Source organism: Gopherus evgoodei, chromosome 1 (assembly GCF_007399415.2).
Source record: "Gopherus evgoodei ecotype Sinaloan lineage chromosome 1, rGopEvg1_v1.p, whole genome shotgun sequence".
Taxonomy (NCBI): Eukaryota; Metazoa; Chordata; order Testudines; family Testudinidae; genus Gopherus; species Gopherus evgoodei.
Window position 1 is genome coordinate 231,860,123 of NC_044322.1, and position 21,953 is coordinate 231,882,075.

The 21,953-nt window shown below is 39.2% G+C and overlaps 1 protein-coding gene across 1 annotated transcript in view; it reads left to right on the forward strand.

Moving 5' to 3' along the window:
- Positions 1–21,953, forward strand: part of LOC115644557 (potassium voltage-gated channel subfamily KQT member 1-like) — a 798,115-nt gene that overhangs the window by 146,945 nt on the left and 629,217 nt on the right. The window contains 1 exon segment of the mRNA XM_030549102.1: positions 8,141–8,251. Within this exon segment, the coding sequence (XP_030404962.1) occupies positions 8,141–8,251 (111 nt within the window).

A 21,953-nucleotide genomic window follows, 5' to 3' on the forward strand; every position in this document is an offset into this window, starting at 1 on the left:
ATAGAAGTTCTCTTCTTTATCATCAGCCTCTTATTCCTCCCTGATTTGTTCAGTGGTGCCCCAATCCAGTGTGGGAGACATCAGATTGTCTTCAGTATAGCAAACTGTGTGATGTCATAGACACTGGATTGGGGCATCACAATGGAAGGTCTCTTCCGAACGACAGGGGAGGATTGTGAAATTTTCTTCCCTGTTGTCTCTGAAAGGGAATGGTGCAGTTACCAAGCGTCATAGAACCATATGGAACAATTTACCAAAGGTCATGGTGGATTCTCCATCACTGACCATTTTAAAATCAATATTGGGTGTTTTTCTAAAATATATGCTCTAGGAATAATTTTTTGGACTTGTATGAGCTGTGCTATACAGAAGGATAAACTAGGCGATCAGTGTGGCCCCTCCTGGCTGTAGAAGCTGTGGAAAAAGCCCATCCCTGTTATCTTTTCCTGAGAGAGGGTTTTTTGGGGGAGGGATGATGTATTTAAGAATGACTCTGGCTGTTGAATGGAGATGTTGTCTCTGCTGTATTCATACTTTTTTATTGTGTTAATTGTAAATTTGGGATATACCTTTTTTCTAGCCTAGAAATTTGGAAGTTAATGTTTAAAGTATGATTAATAGATTAATTTGTGTAAATGCATCTGGATTCTTAAGCAATGGGTGACTGACTTTGAGAAATCTATATCTATATCTAGAGACAGAGATAAAAAGCATGAGACCTGAGAGAGGCATGTCCAACATATATAATACACAAATTAATTGTTTAGTGATCAGCAGTGATGGGGAAAAAAGTTGTACAGTAAAAAGCTTAGATTTTTCTTTTTCCATTTTTTTTAAATAAAGTTTTTCATAGAATGTAGCAGCAGTAATTAAGGCCCACAGTTCAGACTATACACTGACATTTCTCATAGTATGCTTGCTGCACTGGATATTGTATGTTTTCAAATCATTATTCTTCCTAAAGTCATGCTCAGAGGAATACCTTGAACTCTTAAACTAAGATGCTACTTCTGCCATGGTTCCTTTATCCTTTTGATAGCATTTGGAATGGAACTAAAAAAAAACCATATCAAAATAAAACACCTTCCCCCAAATAAAAAATCCCACACACCAGTACTTTGTGCTTGTAAGACCACTCTTGAGGAGTAAAACTGGTTAAAGTAAAATGAAATAGAGGATACAATTCCTCAAGATGGAGTTACAGCTGTTATGAGCTATCTATATTTGATAGCTAGAGTTTACAACTTTGGATCTTATTCCTGGGTAGCATCACTATCACATGTTGAAGGTATTTTAATGTTTTATATTTCTTCAAAATTGAAGAATTATCATGAGTGATTTTGATGAGCTATTTAGTTGCTTAGAAGATCATGACTTCTTGACACAGAAAATATGTTTATCTCTTTCTATTCTGACTTCTGATATTTTTCTTTGAGTGAACACTTATTTTGAAGTGAATTTTGGAAATCCACACAATAAATAAGTCATCTTGCAATATAGCAAATTAATAATTTCTGAAAAGAGAATTTCTGGGCAAAAATAACTGTTCACAACTATTACAATCATCTTTACGATGTAAAATTTTTAATGCAGGTGATATGAAGTTTGAATTTATCACTGATAGTTTTGATTGTATTGAATGGAAAAACCTAAGGATTAGAGGGCTAATATATCAGCGAATTGGGTCACTTAGGACTTAACGTGGCAACAGTGTAAAATTGCTTTTAATGTTAGGGTGGATCATAATCAATCAAATTGTGTCAGTGCTTGAGTCTCTGCAAAATCCATTCCTGTCCACTCTTTTATGTTATCAGTCTATCTCTTCTCTTCTCCTGTACTTTCCCTTGGAGGATGATCTTGGATAGGCCAGATGATCTTGTTACATATCTGTACTACTTCAGCTTGCACTTCCTCACGGTTGTCGGGAGATCTTCATATGACCCAGTGAACTGGGTGATGATGTGGACTTCTTCATTAATGACATGGTGGAAGTAGGAGATGCCCAGGATTTTATAGAAGTTCAAGTTCTGCTGTAAGGGTCCATGTCTTGCACACATACAGAAAAATGGGGATGACCAGTGCTTGCAACAGTTTCAGTTTGGATTCTAGGGAGATGTTCTAATTCCTCCAAATTGGCTTTAGCTTTGCCACTGCTGCTGCTGTTTGCACAGTTCCTGCCAGAATTTCTGCCTTTGATCCTTCATCAGTGATGATTGCCCCCAAATACTTGAACTGTTTCACTGTCTCCAGCTCTTATCCGCTGACAGTGATATGTGAGCTGATCCCGTCATGTTTGTTTGTCATCAGTTTGGTTTTCTCAGCATTGATTTCCATGCCATATTTTGCAGAGTTTTCATCCAATCATTTCACAAGGTTGGCAAGTTCATCTTCGCTACCTGACAGGCCACAATGTCATCAATGAACCAAAGACTTGAGAGTGTTTGCCCCCCAATGCTGACTGTGCGTATGTGATCTTCTAGGGCATTAGCCATTATGCACTCCAAGTAGATGTTGAACAGTGTGGGTAAAAGGAGGCAGCCTTGCTGGACTCCATCAGTGGTGCAAAACCACTCTCCTATTGTGCCATTAATGAGAACTCCACTGCTGGCCTTGGCATACAGTTGTTTAATGGTAAGAATACGCTTATGACCAACACTGTACTACTTAATGATTGCCCAGAGAGGTTCGTGCCATACTCTGTCAAACGCTTTCTTGAAGTCAACAAAGACATGGTAGATGTCCTACTGGTGTTGTAAGTACTTCTCACATAGAACACAAAGGTTGAAGAAGTACCACAGAACAGATTTTCCAGCACTAAAGCCAGCCTGTTCTTCAGCGATGATATTCTCCACTTGTGGCTTCAGTCTTTTCAATATGACTTTCAACATCACTGTGCTTTGATGGCTAATTAGGTTTATGCTCAGGTAATTTTGACACAATTGCAGGTTACCTTTCCTTGGCAGAGTGATGATTGGTGACTGTGTCCACGTGGAGGGCCACTCACTGGTCTGCCAGATCTTTTTGCAGATCTTGGTGAATACATCTATTACTATTTCTCCTCCAAATTTCATCAGTTTGGGTGGGATCTTGTCAATACCTGCAGCCTTTCCATTCTCGAGTGATTTCACAGCTGTCTCCACTTCTTTGCACAGTGTTGGAAAGTTGTCATCTTCTGAATCTGGGCTGTCTAGGACACTGGGACTCCATTTGCCTGGTGAGCTCAATGAGAGTAGTAGTTTGTCCACTTGTTGATGATGTCCCTTTTTTCTGTAAGACTGTTTCCTTCTTTGTCTTGAAGTGCATTAGCTTTGGTCCATCTTCCCTTTGTCAGACCTTTTACAACCTGGAAAGCTCATTTGCTATTTTTATATTGATACTCTTCAATTTTAGAGCAGTGTTTTTCAATCCATATTTCCTTGGCCACCTTCATTCCTTTCTTGATCTTTCTGCCAATCGCTCTGTATTTATCGGCTCCCTCAGTGCTGTTCTTGTCTCTCTTGAGTTCTCTTCTAATGTCACACATTTGTAGTATTTACTTTGTGACCCATGGTTTTGTCGTCTTACGGTGTTTCCCAAGGATGTCCATTGCTGCCTCATTCATTACAGCATTGAAATTGTTGATAATTCCTTCTATGTCTTCCTCTAGAGCAAGCAGGGGGGCAAATTTTCTGCTGATCATTGCTTGGAATGACTTTGCAATGTTTTGATATCTGATTCTTTCTAAGTCAAACTTGGTTCTGGTGAACTTTGGCCTGACGATTTTCCTTCGCTGCAGCCAAAAGTTTAGCATCACAAGGCCATGATCACGTCCAGTGTCAGCATTGGGGAAGCTTGTTTTAACTCTGTTAATCCCAGAACGAAATCAGTTTTTCACCACGATGTAGTCAATTTGGCTGTGATGTAGACTATTAGGTGCATGCCACGTTGATTGTCTGAATGCTTTATGTGCTCCTAATGTGTTTGCAAGAACCAGATTGTTATAGCTGACAAACTCCAAAAGTCTCAGTCCTTTCTCATTGGTTACCGCATTACAGAAAGACCACAATAATCTCGCCAATCTGCCTGTGCCCACTTTAGCATTCCAATCTCCCTGTACAATCAGGATATCTTTCTCATGTACTTTATCAATGATGTCTTGGAGTTGATTGTAAAAATCTTCAATTTGCTCATCATCGTAGTCTATTGTAGGGATGTAGACTTGTACCATTGTGATATTAAACGGTGCTGCCTTTAGATGGATGGAAATAAGCCTGCTGGATATTGGGCAGCATCCTAATACTGAATTCTTGATATCTTTATGCACAAGAAATCCTACGCCATTGATATGGTTTGTCCTCTCCACTGTAATAGAATGCATGGCCTTCTTCCATTAGTGCCTCTCCAAAGTTCTTCCATCTGACCTCAGAGATTCCTAGGAGGTACCAGGTGTATTGTTCCATTTCATACGTGAGTTCTTTCAACCTCCCTATTTGTCTCAATGTCCTTACATTCCATGTGGCTATGGTGATATCTCTTCCACAGGTCCTCTTTGTTGGGGTTACAGCAGTAGCATACTTGTCGTGTCCGCCCTGGTGGGAGATGGATAGTGCGGTCATGATTAACCTGAGCTGCTACCAATCCAATATGGACATGGCTGACTTGCTCATCATATGGTGTGTCTTGGGCAAATTTCTAATCTGGCGGAGCCCAGCCCCCTTTTAGTTGCCTCTTACAACATGCAGGAGGAGTAGTGGTCCTATTCTGTTCCCAGACCTCCAGGAAAAATGTTAGGGTTACAAGGATAAAAAACGGAATTGTCTAGCAGTGGCATAATATTTTACAGAACACTAACCTGCACTGCCTGACTCTGCATGAATTGAATGCCTCTGATAGAAAAGAGTGCTGTTTTGTCTGAGAGCATTAGGGAACCATATAATAGAACTGCTAAATGCCATGAGCCTCTAATAATGCTTCCCACTGACCCACGCAGAACAGAGAGGATCTGGTTTCTCCCAGTGAGAGGCTTGAACCAAATTCACACTGATTCTTGTTGATGAGAGAGCTGTTCTTGGATACAACACTAGGCCCTACCAGCACCTGGAGAAATTGTCCTGACTTCCCCCTTGGCATCTGGAGGGTATAGGCAGTGGGAATAAATTGTGCTTGGAAAAGATTTGCACTTTGCTCTTATTAGGTGAAGAGCTATTGCTCAGAAATGGAATTCATGTTAAAATATCATCTGGTGATATGATGCAGCTAGTTATTATATAAGTTGTGGCACCCTAAAGAGAGTCAGAAGCCAGAGGGCAGGTTACTGTATTATACTCCCTGGGCAAGAACTTTTCTTTTAACCTGAGGGAGCTACAGCTTGAGTGCCTTTTCTGACTGAAATCTAGAAGCATACAGGGAGAAATGCTCCAGATGCCTATGGTTTTATATATGAAGATGAACACCTTGAACTCAACCAAAAAAAAAACTTATTAGAAGCTATGCAGATTACAGAGCAGAGTGCAATGTGCTCCCTGCATAAAAGCACAGTTTAATAAGCAGGCATCAGTATTCTGCACTAACTTCAGCTTCCAAGTGGTCCTAACAGATAGTATGCAAAGTTAGTTTAATTTTGAGCTGAGAAGATTGTGAATAATCAAAGAAAAGTCTGCATTGAAAATAAAAGGTTGGACACTTCTTATTCAATGCAGAAGGAAGAAAGCGTTTCTGGCCACAGTTACTACCTGTATATCCAGCAATCTCTTAAATCTCTGGTTGAACTGTTGTCCCTTCTTTGGCATTTCAGTAGGAATACCCAAGAGTGTGGTGTGGGGTGCTAACAGAACAGTTCTTCCTTTGAATACGCTTAGGCCATGACTTACCCTCCCTTTTGATAGACTATTTCAAATTCTAATAGCTTTTTGTGAGGAGAAACCTTTCCTTATATCAAGGCCAAACCTCACACTCTGTCTGTGGCCACAGGTGATGCTGCTTCTGTGGGGGTCTGAAAACATCTAATCCTAAATAGTTGTGTGATTCCTTAAGATATTTCATACATTGCAGCATCTGTCAGTTGCTTTTATTTAAGACTGTGATCAGTGAATGGAATCTTTGCTTATATAAATGTGGCTCGTCAGAACAAGTGCAAAATTGACAGGTCACATTCTGTAGAGCTCCTGTGGAACAGCCTCAGCAGTAATGCTAGAAGGGCACAGAAGTTCTATTTCCAGTGCCAGAAATCTTTTGTGTTTCCCTAAAAACATAGTTTAAAGTAGCTCTGGTTAACTGCAGGTCTGAGTCAGATGTAAGTCAAATTATTTTCCAGTTTTCTGTCTTGCTAGCAATGTTCAGTTATGCCATTTTAGAACTCTATTGTCCAGGCCTTTGTTTTCACTCCTTGTATATGTGGATTTTCCATTCCTCAGCATTGATGTGAAATACATTAGTGTTTAGCTTGAATATAGGCCAACCAACTGGTGCTATAGGCTGAACCTGAGACTCTGACAACTTTAATTTTCTAAGTGGACCTTCCTTTCTCAATTCTTGTCACTTTAAATCAATTACATTCATAAGCAATGATGAATTAATGTTTCACTTTGCTTTCTTCTAGACAGTCACTTATTTTTTTTTGGTGGTATGCATATGGTGGTTCTTGGTTGAATCAAATTGTTTCTTCATGGCAGTGTTTTCCAAGTTAGTCCCTTGTATTTAGATCTGCTCTCGGTTGTTTGTATCAAGTTTTCTAGAAGCATCAACATTAAAATATGCAGAAGAGAACTTTCATAGAACCTGTTTGGATCACTGGCAGCTTTGACAAATTTTGTTGTTTCAGATCAAAATGATTTAAGTAAACTTATATATGTCCATATATATTTTCAATGTTTTTTGCATGAAATAAATGAAGCAATGTCTACTGTATTGTTTTAAAGACAAACCGTTGATGAATATCCAAAGAATTGTATGCCTGATTTTTCAGAGGTGCTGAGCTCTTGCAACTCCTATTTATTTGAATTGCAGGTGAAAGTCAGGCCCTATGTTTGATTGAAATGAACATTGGGTAGTAGTGCTTTTTAAAGTGTTAACTAGTCTAAATTCTTAATATATATTTATTTTGTAGTTAACAGGGTTAGCTGCACCTCCGTCCCCTTTGAAGTCTCTCTGAGTGCACTCCCTCCAGTGGCAGGCTTCATACCTTTACCTATCCCAGCAAGGAATTTTGCAGTTCTCCCACTCTTAGACTTGGACACTGTACTGCTACTCTAGCAGCATTGATTTAATATGGGGTTGAGTGAGGGACCATGGGAAGTGGTTATAGGAAGTGGAGGGGAGAGAGAGATTCTGAACTGGGGATGTGGGAGAGAGAAGCCATCTTGCAATATTTGTTTTCTTTGTGGATAGTGTTTCTTTCCTCCTAATCCTGGTGGGAAGATTTTGTCTTTGGCCCAATATCTTTGTTCTGTTTCCTGGTTCCAAGTTCCCTTTGTGAGCTGTCAGCTGGGAGCACAGAGGATCAAACATTTTTAAGGTTCCTTTCTGACTGGCTGCAACTTTTTCTGGCAACCTTTCACCACTCCCCACCCATAGCTCAGGGAAGCACAATGCATGCTCATGGTCTTCACAGCATCCAGCGCTGACAGAGTTGAGTGGCTGTGTAAGCAGTATGCATCTGCCACTGAGTGATGATTCCCTCTTCAAGGTTTTTGTAATATTCAGTGGCTGTGAAGCCTGGCACGTGGGAGCCTCCTGGACCCAGTTCTTGGCTCATAGAGAACCTGGATGTAGTGGAATACTATTTATTGTGAAATAAATCAAAGTCCCCAATTGTTTTCATTCATTGCAGTTTCCAAATTGCAATTCTTCATATAGTGAACTTCCACTTAGAACAAAAATTGGTCTTCGGGAAAAAACACGCTTAACTGTAAGAGGGTCCCTGTGTATTTGTTCTCTCTGTGTATGTACCACATCATATGTGTACATTTGTATTTTTGCATGTGACATATGTGTGTAATAATTATCAAAACAATTCATTGTGTCTGCTCTAAAAATGTAGTGTCTTACGATGGGACTTTTTTTTTTTTTAAAAAGACTATGGAAATTCATGGGTGGAGGAAAAGAATTGAAGATGCTGCCTCCCTAACATACTGTGCTCTTTCTAAATTATTTGTCTAGTGAGAAGGCACTTAGAAGGGAACAGCAATGAAATGTCACAGGACAACAGCTTCATCGATGACATAGACTTCATATCAGAGGAGTCACCACTGCCTGCTGTAGCTAATGTGGCACAGTAAGTGGAATAATGGCTTTTGCTGGATAATATAAACATCAGCTAATGGTGGGGGAAAATGCTATATACTGAATACAAGGTTTTGATTTTTTAAAAAAATGCACTTGCAGTTAGCTTTAAGCTAAGAGCTGTTACTCAGTATAGTGTATTGGGACAGAAAAACTGCTCTTTAAGCCATGGTGAGGAGACTTGGTGTTTTTGGTTTGTGACTTAATCTTTTGCATCCATTAAAAAAATTTCCTGAGACTGATTCTCAAGGGCAGGTTAAGCCTCTGCAGACTTCTGAATGGGTCTAATCTCCAAAATTTCCTGAGTGCATTGAAACTTCATTGTAGGTGATAATGAAACACTTGTGTGTGGACGTAACCTGAAAGGAAGGAAACTATTGTTGAAAGGACAATTGAAGTGAAATGTTTGCCTCCAAGAGTAAATGCACTTGTAGGATGTTACCCCAAAGGTAGTGTAGACACTTAAAGCTATGTTCATAAAGGAATTATGTGGATATATTTAACAGGGAAACAGTGCTTTTAAGAATTAGAGGGTAGAATAATGCAGTTCTGATTGTCACTGGGTAGGATGGGAAGAACATGTCTACACTCAGCGTCCATTGCAGGGGTGTTGATTTCATGAAATTGTTTGTCATATCGCTTACCTTTTTGGTTTCACAAGTACATGCATCAATACTGTTCGATAGAACCACACCGCACGTTGGCAACTCTGTAACAGTGCATTCAGGGACTCTGAAACATCTGTCCTATAATGCTCAAGTCTCTCGCTGAGTGTAGCGACTTTGGGGATAACTTTCAAACTTGGGGCAGCACATTGGCAGTTGTAGCTGGCACTAACTGAACCAGTGAAGCTGTGATGTTTGTAGCTTTGTCTTTAGCTGAAGCGAAACTAATGTAATCTATACTTATTTAGCCAGACCTCAGCAAAAGGCCTCATCCTAGGTGCTGCATCCAATACTTATGATTAAAAACTCCTCTGATGGCAGTGGTGTGGGGCCAAAAGGCACATCACAAGAGGTGCCATCTCAAGGCATTCTAAGCAGTGTCTTTTTTTAATTACTTTTTGTCTAGTGTAGACAGAGCAAAAGGAACCTCAAATTTTGTCTGGCAGTGTGTAGTGCTTTTACTTGTATGTTCCCCTCAGGGCTAAGGATGTGTTGGTTTTTCATCTGAGAAATACATGAAGAATGAATCTTGCTTCTTAGTATGTGAGCGTGTTAAACTAAAAAATGATGGCTGATTTTAATGTCAAATGTGAAAACTACCCCTGTCTTCACATTTGGAAAGGAAAATATGGAAGTGGCTTGGTGAGGAAGTTTGATGATTGAACCTTCAGAGTATGACAAGTAGATGGCTGGAAAATAAGATTACATTAACAAAGTACAACTTCACTGCAAAAAATATAAACTCTGGTACTCCATGTGCAAATGACTCCTGCATTTGAGTTTTCTTCTTCAAATTAAAAGCCCTATTTTGTGAGTTAGATACAGTGAGATTACATTCCAGATGCCATTGGATGCAGAACAGTGTTGTTGTTCCTAGCACAATGCTGTACATATTTGTCAGGCTAATGTAATGTATTGCCTAGTAAAATTCTAAAGAATGGTGAAGTACTGATAAAAGAATGATACAATGAGCTAATAAGATTTGCTGTGTTGTTGCTCCATTGCATTCCATAGCCGATATATATACTGCAGAAGACGTACATGACACATCGGTTCACAGAAAAATTGGAATTCCAGTTGAAAATATTTTTCCGGGTAAGGCAGAGCTGTTAAAGGACTTCTATTGCAAGGCTGGGAGTTGCCTCTTACTAAAACACTTGGTGTGACATTACAATTAGATTTGGCTCCTTCAAGAGGAGAAATCCTTTCCCAGCAACCACCTCTAAATCTTCAGTATGAGTTGCGCGTATTGCTTTCAAATCGCTAACTGTAGGAGTGTAAAGCTTGATCTATGAGCACGCGAGGCAGATGCTGGAGAAGATGGCCTTGAAATGAAATGAAATGTTATGTTTTTTTTGGGGGGGGACCTGTTATCGTTTTATGTTGTACATAGGTTTAATGCTGGGATTGAATGTTTTCATATTTTTTACAAATATTTAAGTGAAAAACAGCATTAGTTAGCTGAAATTTGGCAGTTAGATAAATCCATTGTGTATCTGTTGTAAATCAGATGGAATAAAGATATCAAAAAAGTTTCGTACATTAGCTTTTTCCATCCCACAGATCATGAACAACAACATCACGGTAAAAACTGTTTTAAAGAGAGACAGGGCTGTTAGAATGCTGTTAGTTGCTGCTATTACCTGTTTTCCATGCCTTATTTGTGTACTCCCAGCTCTAGCAGCTAACTCTTGAATTTAGCACACATTTAATGAAGCCCTTACAGTTTAACTGGGGATGTTCTAAATTTTAAAGAGGCACTCATTGGTTAAGTTGTTTTTTTTAAATAGCCATATTGAGCTCCACAGCAAACAAAAGTTTTGTGGATTTAGTCAATAATAAAGATGGTGAATTGCATGGTAACTTACAGTTAAGAGGTGAGATTTGAATTCCTGGACCCCTCTTTCCCAGTTCAGGGAATTTTTCTAAGCTTTAGACGTATATGGTGAAAATCTCCATGCTTTGCCCACTGGAAGTGAATGGCATTTGCTCTGCAGCAGATTTGTCATCAGATTAAAATTGAATGGGTTTGCCTTTTGTGACTAAAAAGTTATAAAAGTCTTTGAAGGCAAACACTCCCAGTGTGCAACTAATATTCTATGAAACAGCACAAGAAAAGCAACCATGTGCCAAAGAACAGGTTCCAGTGGGTTTTAGATTGCTTGCAAAAGGATGCAAACAGACAATCCAGTGGGGAAGGGTGGGGGGGAAGAGGAAGGGGAGGAAATCACCAAAGCAATTCATTTTTCATCAAATGACCATGAAAATCAAAATTGCTCAGTTTCTATTCAGTGTTTTTAGTTTCTTCTGGTTCAGTAAGATTTGGATAAAATAAAGGTTTAAAGTACCTGTGCTACAGAGTTCATTTTTAACAACTTTAATTATGGTGAAACTGCTGCTGATACAAGAGCAGCATGATAGTCATTACTGCTTGAGTAGCAACTTTAGGATGGTTATGTTGTTTGGTTTAGAAAGATTTTAGTGATATTAACATTTAAAAATCAACAAGGAAGGTTGTTTAGCAAATGCAACACTTGTACTAACATAATCTCCAGTTTTAAACAACCATGCCAGTTGATGAGTTTAGCTGGATTTGTACAATGACTGGGACGTACATTGTGAGGTTATACTATATGACAATGAAGCTTCCCTAAAGCATCTAAATACAAATTTAATCAAGGGGCTCTTCTGTGTTTACATGAAGCTTTGACTTTGAAATTCATGCATGCACTATAGCATATTTGGTATTTAGCCAACACTGTTACATCTGCAAAATAATTGTTTACATAAGCTAATCAGATGTGTTTTTCAAAGTAAGTAAAACATGTTTACTTTAAACTAGTAAATGTATCAACATATACATGGCCCTCATCCTGTTGGCTCTTCCCATGTGAGGGGTCCCACTGGCTTTAAGTGGACTTATATGCATGAATGGGGCAAGTAAAACTCGACTTGCATTTACTAGAGAAGCCAGAGACGCATCTAAAGGAATCATTCAGGCAGATAATATCCATACTGAAAAGTGTGATTCGCTGGGTGAACAAAACATTTTAAAAAGTACCAAAACGTGTTTACATGTCATAGCCCTTAGTATAGCTTTACAGTAGAGATCATGATGGCTAAATGAAATCATAATCATGTTCCAACCTTCTATAAGGTTTTTGTCCTTAATATGGTCAAAACCACGACAGCCACAGCCATTCATTAATGTAGATTTTTCTTTTTTTGGGAAACTAAAACATGCTAAAGACCACTGGGGTTATGAACAGGTGTCAGGGATTTGACAACCTTTCTTTTTCTTGATAACCAAAGTAGAAGGAGGCATCCAGTTAGATCCCTGCTCGATGGGAAAGGATTCCTGGGGTGGGGGAGTGTCCCAATATGGAAAAGGTTGAGAAGCACTGCTTCAGGCTATGAGATTCCCTAATAGTCGGTCGCACAGTTCTATAGTTTTAACTCTGTACTGAGTTGAAATAAATTCCTATCTAAACTGGTCAGGGAAATTGTACAGGAATTATTAGCAACAACCGTGTTCAGACATGAGATTGATATCCCCATTTCAACAATTGGAGGGCTCTAAAAGGCACAATATGGTGCCAAGCTTTTATAGAATTTTTAAGAGCTTTCTAGCCACCATGCCGCTAACTTGGATTGTCATGCTTTGATGGGCTTGTTTCCAACCTTTATATTTTCATATGTATATGTTGACTATTTTTTTGCATGTTCTGACCAAAACATTAGATGTAGGTGTAATGTCATGATCCCAGAATGGACATGTGTAGCAAGAGTGCATGGGCTTCTCTTTCTAAAGTCTGGGAAACACTTCAGTATCCCATTAGTTTTGTTCGTCTGGGATTTTTTTGGACATCCACATATGCCATTAAAAGTTTTGGGTAACATTTTGAAAGGTGCCTATGTTTCATTTTCAAAAGTGATATAGGCACTTAAAAGCCTAAATCCCACTGACTTCCAGTGAGATTTAGGCTACTGAGCGCTTAAGACTGTTCTGAAAATGGAACTTAAGTTCGTGTGTCACTTAGGGTTTTTTTTTGTTAATTATCCTTTGCAATCTTCTCTTGTTAAAACTGCACTCATACAAATTTATTCAGCTGTATAATACCAAACTCTGATGAATTATCTCTGTTCCTGGGTAATTTTAAACCATGGGCCTTTGATAACTAAAATAGAAGCAAAATCTATTGAATATGTCCAGTTTATGTTTAGTGAGGATTTATTTTAAAAATAGTAACCTAATATAAAAACAGACTGTACCCACGGCCGGCCCACAACATTTTGGCACCTGAGGCAGGAAGCTCAAATGATGCCCCCATGTCCCCTCGCTTGGGCCAAAACTTTGAAAGCTCTCAGTTCTGCCTTCTTCCTGTTCTTCTCCTCTCATGGTACTGCTCTGCTACCTACCCCAGTAAAGGAGAACTAACAACTTAAAATGGCTCACTGAAAAATTTTAAAATTTGCTGTTCAGGAGTTTGAAAGTTAACTTTTCTTGTCTGCATAGTAAACATTGGCATTTTTATCTGTTTGAATAATCAAAGTGGTGCTTTTCATGCCTTCTTGGTTGCAAAGATTTGAACTGCTTCCTGAAGGTCCACAGTCTGGGCTAGCTCATGCTCTACTGAGATGGTTGCAAGGCTGACCAGCCTCTCCTATGTCATTGTGGAACATGTATGTGTTTTTATTAACTTCAGCTTGGAGAGGCTGCGTTCTCCACTGGCAACTGTTACAAGAAGTGTAAGAAGTATGCGACAGAGCAACAAAAGCATTTTGGAAAGAGGGTGGTCATCTTATTTGTGCACATATATTCCAGAACAGCCTTTGGAGTTGATCCTGCTGAAATGTATCTTGAAAGGGCTTTCAGTTCATCACCTAAATCACTCGCATCCATATCCCGCATGTAATAATGAGTCAACACAGTCTCTAGTGCCCTGCATCGCTTCTTCAGGTACACTGAGGAGTTTTGGAATGTCATACAACATCCCAAATGTACTGCTGTGTTCCGTGAGCTGCATGAAACGTTCTTCAGCTGACTGTATTGCACAGTCTAGCACCTGGTTAAAGAATTCAACTTTGAATTATTGTTTGGGGGTTTCTTATGGGATTATCCCATGCCTCATAATCAAAATGTCTTCTTCTTCGGTGTTCTCTTGTATTCTTGAATGGGTGGGAAAATAGCTTCAGTGTGAAGTTCCTCTGCCAACTTCTGTGCACTATTCAGAACGTTTTGAAATCCCTCATCTGACTGGTAAGACTAGGTATGACTTTGCTTTGTCCAGTTGTTCCATTGCTCCAGATATATCAAGGTCAACATCTTGGAGTCTCTTGCTTACAATATTTATTTCAAACAATATGTCTTGCCACAACACTAAGCCACACAGAAATGTGAGGTTATGTATGTTTCTAGTGATTCCATTTCCCTCTGCCACTGTTCTCCCACAAACAGTTCCTGTCATAGCATTATCCTCCGTCATGGCAACTGTCGTATCATCTAACTTCCCAATTTGGTGTTTGATAGGCTTTATCGCCTCCACTCGACTTTCCCATCATGTGGCACTTAGTGGTTTCAGTGTCAGAGAGGATGTTCCCAGAGGTTGCTTCAAAATTTGCCATCGATGAGTTGATGCAGAGAAAAATACATAGATGCTTTGAATTACATTAAAAAATTCAGCAGCCCCACAAGAAGCTGATGCTGCATTACTGACCACCAAGTTCAATGAATAAAAACTGCATGGGACCAAAAAAGCTCGAGGGTTTAACTCTCTGATCCGTGTCTGCACTCCTCTGTTCTTTCCTCTCATGTTGGCACCATTATTGTAGCCCTGACTTCTCATGTCAGCCATCGCAATTCCTGTATCTTCCAGCTTTTTAAGAAGCACATTTGTCATACCAGCTCCTGTAGTATCATCAATGTCAATAAATTCTCGAAAATGCTCTGTGACAGTCACCATTGCAGGGACATTTTCACTAGATTCTGTTGTTGCAAAACTCACCATTAAAGTCATTTGTTCCGTATGGCTGATGTCAGGTGTGTAGTCCAGAATAATAGAGTAATATCTTGCTGACTTCAGATCTGCCACAATCTTCAGTTTGACTTTTGTTGCCAGTAACTGTATGATCTCACTTTTAATTGTTTTTTTGCCAAGGTAGTGGTGTGTGTACATTTGTTGGGTTGTGACTCTTCTTAAATGTTCCTGGAATACAGCATCAAACTCAGCCATCAGCTCCACAATTTTAAGGAAGTTTCCATTGTTTGGCACATACAGCTGATCTGAACTGACATGCTAGGTTTTGGGTAGCAAGCATTCTCACAATGGCAATGAGCCTTTTCAGAACATTTTGCCAGTAAAGAGACTCTGATGCAACCTTCTCTTGATGCTGATCATCTATGATGGCCTTTAACCTTAGTCTCATCTCAAGCTCTTTCCACCTATGGAATGCTGTCTTGTGATTTGCTGCCTTCTCACGGCATGCCAGATTTCTAGCCAGATTTTTCCAGTCTTTTGTTCCTGTAGAACGAAATGTGGCTGGAACATTAGACTGGAAGAGTTTGCAACAAAAACAGTATGCAGCATTCTGGGTTTTTGAATACATAAGCCATGGCCTCTCCACTTTGTCACCATTGGGAATTTCATGCCAGTAATATGTTGGATGGAAACTTCTATTTTCATTGTCTTTGGGGAATATGAAGTTTTTCAATTGCTGTGGCCCATGAGGTACAAGGAAGTCCCTCAGGCTGCTGGTCAAGTGGGTCCACAGTCCTGGATCATTTAGACTTAAGGGACTAAACTCAGCAGCAGTTGTTTCTTGCACCTCCACCACACTTCTCTGATCTACACTTTTCTTCAGGAACGTGCACGGTTGCATCCATTTGAGATGGAGATATGGATGCTGCAGTAGCTGCCAGGTCACCTGCACTCTGACTAACTGGAAGATCAGGCATCTCCTCACCACTCTCAAACTCACTGGGGCCGGAAGGCTCACCGTGAACATTTGTGCCTATGTATTTCAGGAGAGCTTCTTCCTTTTCAAATAGAAAAGCTTCCTTTGCTTGCTTGCTTTTTCTGAATGCTGCCCCAGAGGGGCGTTTTCTTCTTTCACTGATGACTGCTGTTCTGTGTCAGCTATAGTGGCTCTCAACACTCAACTGAAGAGGACAAATAAACAGGCTGGTAGCAGGGCCTGAGTGAGGGAAGATATCAGCGTCTTAAGGGCCTAACTGGCTCCTACTATTTCAATTGACTGCCTGTTCTCCTCAAGTGGGTTCAGGAAAGCAGCAGGAAGCTCCCTGAGAAGCTGGTGTTAATCAGTCCAGGCTCTTGGGAGTGCTAGAGGGGTACATAAGAGGCTCCTCCTCCTCTCTCTACCTGCAGCTCCTGCTGCTTTCTGTTATTCCCTCTCACCTTTTCTCCTGCCTGCCTGTTATGTCTCTTGTGCCCTCCTTCCTCCAGCACGGCACTCCACCATCTCTGTGCATCTAGAGCCAAGAGAATACATATGCACCAGCAGCAGACACAATTTTCTACACTTTGGATCCTAGTGGCACCCCCTCCTCAGAGTCTGGGACCTGAGGCGACCACCAGCCGTGACTGTACCAGTCAGTATGAGATTAAGAGCAAAATTATTTTCTGATCCACCATATACATCTGTCTTGAACATTCTGTACTCCATGTAGAATATGCTATAGAAATCTACATTGTGTATCAGAGAATTTTACTCACAGTATATTATGTCTATAGTGATTTTTCCACAAATTAGCAAGCAAAGTTAATGTGTTTGAATCCTTAGCAATGTTTGATTCCCTTTTTTCAGAACAAGAAATTAGTTTGAACATAGTAAATTATACAGTACCATATAGTATAGAATTTGATTACACAGATTGATTCTATTGTGCATTTGTGTAAGAAACAATTATTTTCCTTACATCTTCTGTTTACTATATGAAAAACTGTGATTTAAAGTTCATTTGGTATATTATATTTTTTAAACATTGTACTTGCATTTCCAGATCATATTAAAAAGTATATGTATTTCTGTCTTGGTGGAAATTCTGGGAAATAATTGTAGAAAACTGATACTATATAAATATAAAATACACTTTAAATTCTGCATGTTGTTTAGAGATGGGTAAAATTCTTAAATCTGGGCAAAAGTTTTTGGCCAACTTTTTTTTTTTTTTTTGGCAAATTGTACAGATTTGGCTACACTGATATGTTGTCAGTTTCACTGAATTGTTTCACTTTTTAAAAAAGTAACAATTTTTAAAATTAAAATGCTTTATTTTGACACTTTTTTAAACAAAATATTTCCATTTTTAGTACAAAATGACTATAAAAAGATCTTTTATTTTATTTTAAAATTACTTAAAATGAGTTAAATTAAAACTAAATGTTTAGGGTTTTTAAATGAAATGTTTTGTTCTAAAAGAAAAGTTTATCCCCCACCATTTTGATTTGCTAAACATTTTTTGATAATTCTGTTTTCTGCTCAGCCCCTGAAACATATTTTTCTGATTTCTTAGAATTGCCAGCAAACTGAAAAATCCGTTATCAGTTCAAGCATGCCTCTCAATGTCAATGTCAGATGCATGTGTGGACTGAGGGCCCAGCATCGCATTTCACTTAAAGATCGTTAGGTTTATGCATGTTAAGTTGAATTGGCTTGTCAATAATATGTTTTGCCACAGTACATCTGTAATGGGAACATATAGGGAATATGCTCAACACAAGTAGGGAATAGAAATGCAATATTTTAAAGTTGTCTGTTAAAACGATGCAATATCATTGGTCTGAGTAGTGTTTTTCATCTTCAGTGTCAAGAACGTGTTTTCATCATTCTGAGTGTTAATTTCACTTTTAGATAAACACAATTCTACTTCATAGACTAGGGGTTGGCAACCTTTCAGAAGTGGTGTGCCGAGTCTTGTTTATTCACTCTAATTTAAGGTTTCGCATGCCAGTAATATATATTAACATTTTTTAGAAGGTCTTTTTCTATAAGTCTACCATATATAACTAAACTATTGTTGTACGTAAAGTAAATAAGGTTTTTAAAATGTTTAAGAAGCTTCATTCAAAATTTATATTTAAAATGAAGAACCCCCCAGACCGGGTGGCTAGGACCCGGGCAGTGTGAGTGCCACTGAAAATCAGCTTGCATGCCGCAGGTTGCCTACCCTTGTAATATACCATTATAGCAAATACACATTAATGTATTCAGCTTGTCTGACAACTGTAGCATGTCCTTATGCAGATTGCAAATTTAAGTATTCTGCATTTGTGCAAATCCTAATTATGGAGCTCCTGTTTTGACCAACATACCCAAATAATGGATATCCTTAACACACATTATTTGTTCTGTCTTTTAGCAGAAGTATAAGCAGGTAAGTGTTCCTTTGTGATATACTTATCTCTTGTCATGACCCTTCTTGAAACCCCTTCCTTTTGTATATGTATTATATAAATACATACCCTACACTACTGTGTTTTAAAATTTGTGATGGGGCTACATCATTTCTTTTCTTTTGTTCTTCTTGAAAGCTACATTTTCACTCTGAGTTCTGCTTGTTGTAAATAAAATATTTAGTGTAAACATTAACTCGTTGTATGCCAACACAATGTAAATCTCTCTTACAGTAGGTCACCTGGAATTAAAATATAGCTTTATTTTATATAAGATGGACTACGCAGTGTGAATAGTTCCACTTTATTGCATTTAAGAGAGAGATGCATTTTGCCACTAATGGGACAAATTCTGATCTAAGTAACACAATGAAGTCAATGGGTTTTACAAAGATAAAGCAAATAATAGAATTCAGCCTACTACCTAAATGCAGTTTAAGCTTCCTAAGTCTTACGTTCAATAAAATAAATAAATAAAAAAACACCAAGGGTTTCTCATGACCACTATAATCCTTGCAGACTTAGTATGATCTCTTGATAATAAAACTATATAGAGAGATCCCTATGTGGCAAAACTCTCATTGATTTCAACAGGGCTGCAGGATCATGCTCCTAGTAATTCTTTATTTCAAAACCTTTAACTTATATATATTTTTTTTACAATTAGCTGTTGATGCATACATTAAACTTGAGACTTCAAATCAGTAGCTTTAAAAAAAAAGTCTGAGCAAAGCACACTTCTGAAATCTGGGAACCATGTAGGAGCAAATCCTTTTATCTGTGCACAGGTTGGGTAGTAACTGGGTATGCACAGGGGATAGTCAACTAGGTCCATTGGGGTCAGAAACCCTCCCTGTTGGGGTATTGAGTGATAGGAGAGCTGTGTTCAGTAATTCCAGTAATCCCTGCATGCTTTGTGTTTGTGTGTGTGTGTTAGAATAGCTTGTGTATCTGTGTTCTCGTGCATCCATTGACCATGCCACTTCATCCCCATTCCAACCCAATGCATGTTGAGGTTCAATGTGCCCTCACGGAACAGTTTTATGATCTGCAAGTGGAGCAGATTGTATGGGATCTTGGCATCCTGGTCACCTTCCTTCTGGTTGTGCTGTGATCAGGATACTCTTCAAGTATGAAGGTGCTGGGGGCAAATAAGATGTGCCTCTTACAGAATGTGTCATTAATATCATTAGGAAGGCCAACACAGTGGCTTGCAGCTCTCTCCAGGTTGCTGCTTTAAGATGACTTTTGAATGTCATTTCCGATATTAGTGAGAGTGGATGTGTGTGATGTGGGCACTGCATGCTGAGATAATGCTAAGAGTGCCTGCTTTTATACTGGAAAAAATAGTATGAAGGAAGAGTCCATTTAAAATGAAAATGTGGAGCAAGCTTTTAACACTGCCGTAAGTTAATCACTTTCAGAGTGCAAATGCAGCTGCCAAGGAGCCTGCCACGACACCACAATTGCCTGTGGTCCAGGTAAAATGCAGCTGAGTGCAGTGTTTCAAACATACAGGGAACAGAGGCAGCATATTAAAAAAAGAAAATGTATTATGTGGCTGACTGAAATTTTCTAGATATATATCAGCTCTCGGTCCTCAGCTGATGTTAATCACCCTAGCTGACCTCAGTGGAGCTACATTAACCAGCTGAAGTTCTGGCCTATTAAAGTTATAATAGCTTTCATAAAGAAGAATGAGATTATTTTTTTGTTAGAAGTCAAATATTGTCAGATTTGTTTAACTTGAGCAAGTTACTAAGCTCTAGAATTTGGAGTGTGTATTTTAAAGAACAGTAAGTATTGAGATTGGCATGTGAAATGTCGTAAGCTGTAATGCTATGTACTCATCCCATTTTTCAGATAGCCAGGCATTCAGGGAAGCCACTGTGGAGTAAACAAAGTGTGACTCCATTAGTTAGTACATAGAGTACATTTTTTCATCTGTTGGAAACCTATAAAGAGCTATTGTAGAGCAGGTGAGAATGCATTTATAACAACCTATCATGTACACTTAGTTTTTGAGAATTACATGTTACTACTGTATATTGTCTTAGTTGCTATGTAGAAGATTATCCATATCAAATTACACAATAATGCAGATTTTGTGTTTGCTGAATGAAACTGTAGATCTTGCTGTTCTTATTTCTAGTATTCAAAACTTTCACTCTAGTCTCTTCGTGAAATAGATACTTGTTTCATTGTCAGTTATAGAAATGTAGGTACTTTTTTTAAATCAATTAATTTCCTTATTCTGAACATGTACAGTAACAGATTTTAGGGGAACTTCTCCATCAGACCTCAATCACACTGGTACTTCAAGACAATGTGTTTTATTTCTTTACCATGTTACACATCCTTAGATGAAGAGGGTTCACTGAGTTATGTTTTCATTGGGGCTGGAGGTGTAATTTACAGCCTGAGATAGACGTACATGAGCTAGCTTATCCATGGCAGCTTGGGTGGGTAGGAGGGGCTAGCCCCTCCACATGCAATCCCATCTGGGACCCTAGGTACTTGGGCATCTAGCCTATCCCAGCAAGGCTCCATGGCTATTTTTAGCAGACTAGTTCGATCAGAGGTGACATGCATACATGTCATTTGGCCACAGAATAGTGAAGACTCCATTTTGTGTCTTGACCTTAGAGCATTAGCTGTCTACTGAGCACAGCAGACCACCACTGCACCTGGAGATGGGACAGCAAAGGCTTGGGGCCAATAGGGACTCATTGCAGCTGAATGGGAGATTAGCCCTTTTCAGCAAGCTCCAACTCCACTACCTAATAAAACCTGCAGGGGAGACTTGGGGCAAGGGGGCTGTTCATTGTATTGACTTAGTTTTAGGCTGTTAGTGTTTCTTCTTGTGTAGTTGGTTGGTCCTCTTTTATTTAACATCTTTGATTCTTTTGTCTGTTTTTTCCCCTTTCTTTTGATGTACCCGTACCCTTTCAGGAGAAAAATGTTTATCCTTATCTGTTGGTCACTGATTCCATGTCATTATAAACTGTAATATCCTAGAGGTCTTGGGGATTATTAGTTTATGCCCCTGGTGGCTAGGTGGAGGCACCGCATGCAAAGAGACCTGTGCCCACTGGACCTACAGTGTGTCACTGAGCTCCTGAAAAAGAGGGAGGAATCAGGAGATCTACAACTCTTGGGGACTGAGGTATCCCAGGTGCAGGCTACTGCTCAATACATTATGGAAGAAGAATTGGCACTTTTTTTCAGTGTCCTGTCTGTGCTATGCATTTTGGATAGCAGTGTTCTTACAGAGAGATCGTGCAACTGGATCTGCACAGGCAGATACTTAAGCTGTACAGAGAGACAGTGACTTCAGTGGAACTCTGCATGGGTGTACGGGACCACTGTACAAAGTTCCATCAAAGTTAGAGGAGTGGTGCACACGCAAAAGGGTCTGCCCACATGGATCTGGGTGCAGGATTTTGGTGAAGCAGATTGTTCACCTCCACTAGCTTTATAGTTGAAAATTGTAAGCAAAAGATGCTGTAAGTGCCCACAACCCTATTGCAATGACACTAGTGTATGGTTAAGCCTACACTCTTTGACATGTGCGAGAGTTTACCTCTGGTAAGCAAATGCAGAGTTTGGCCCATGG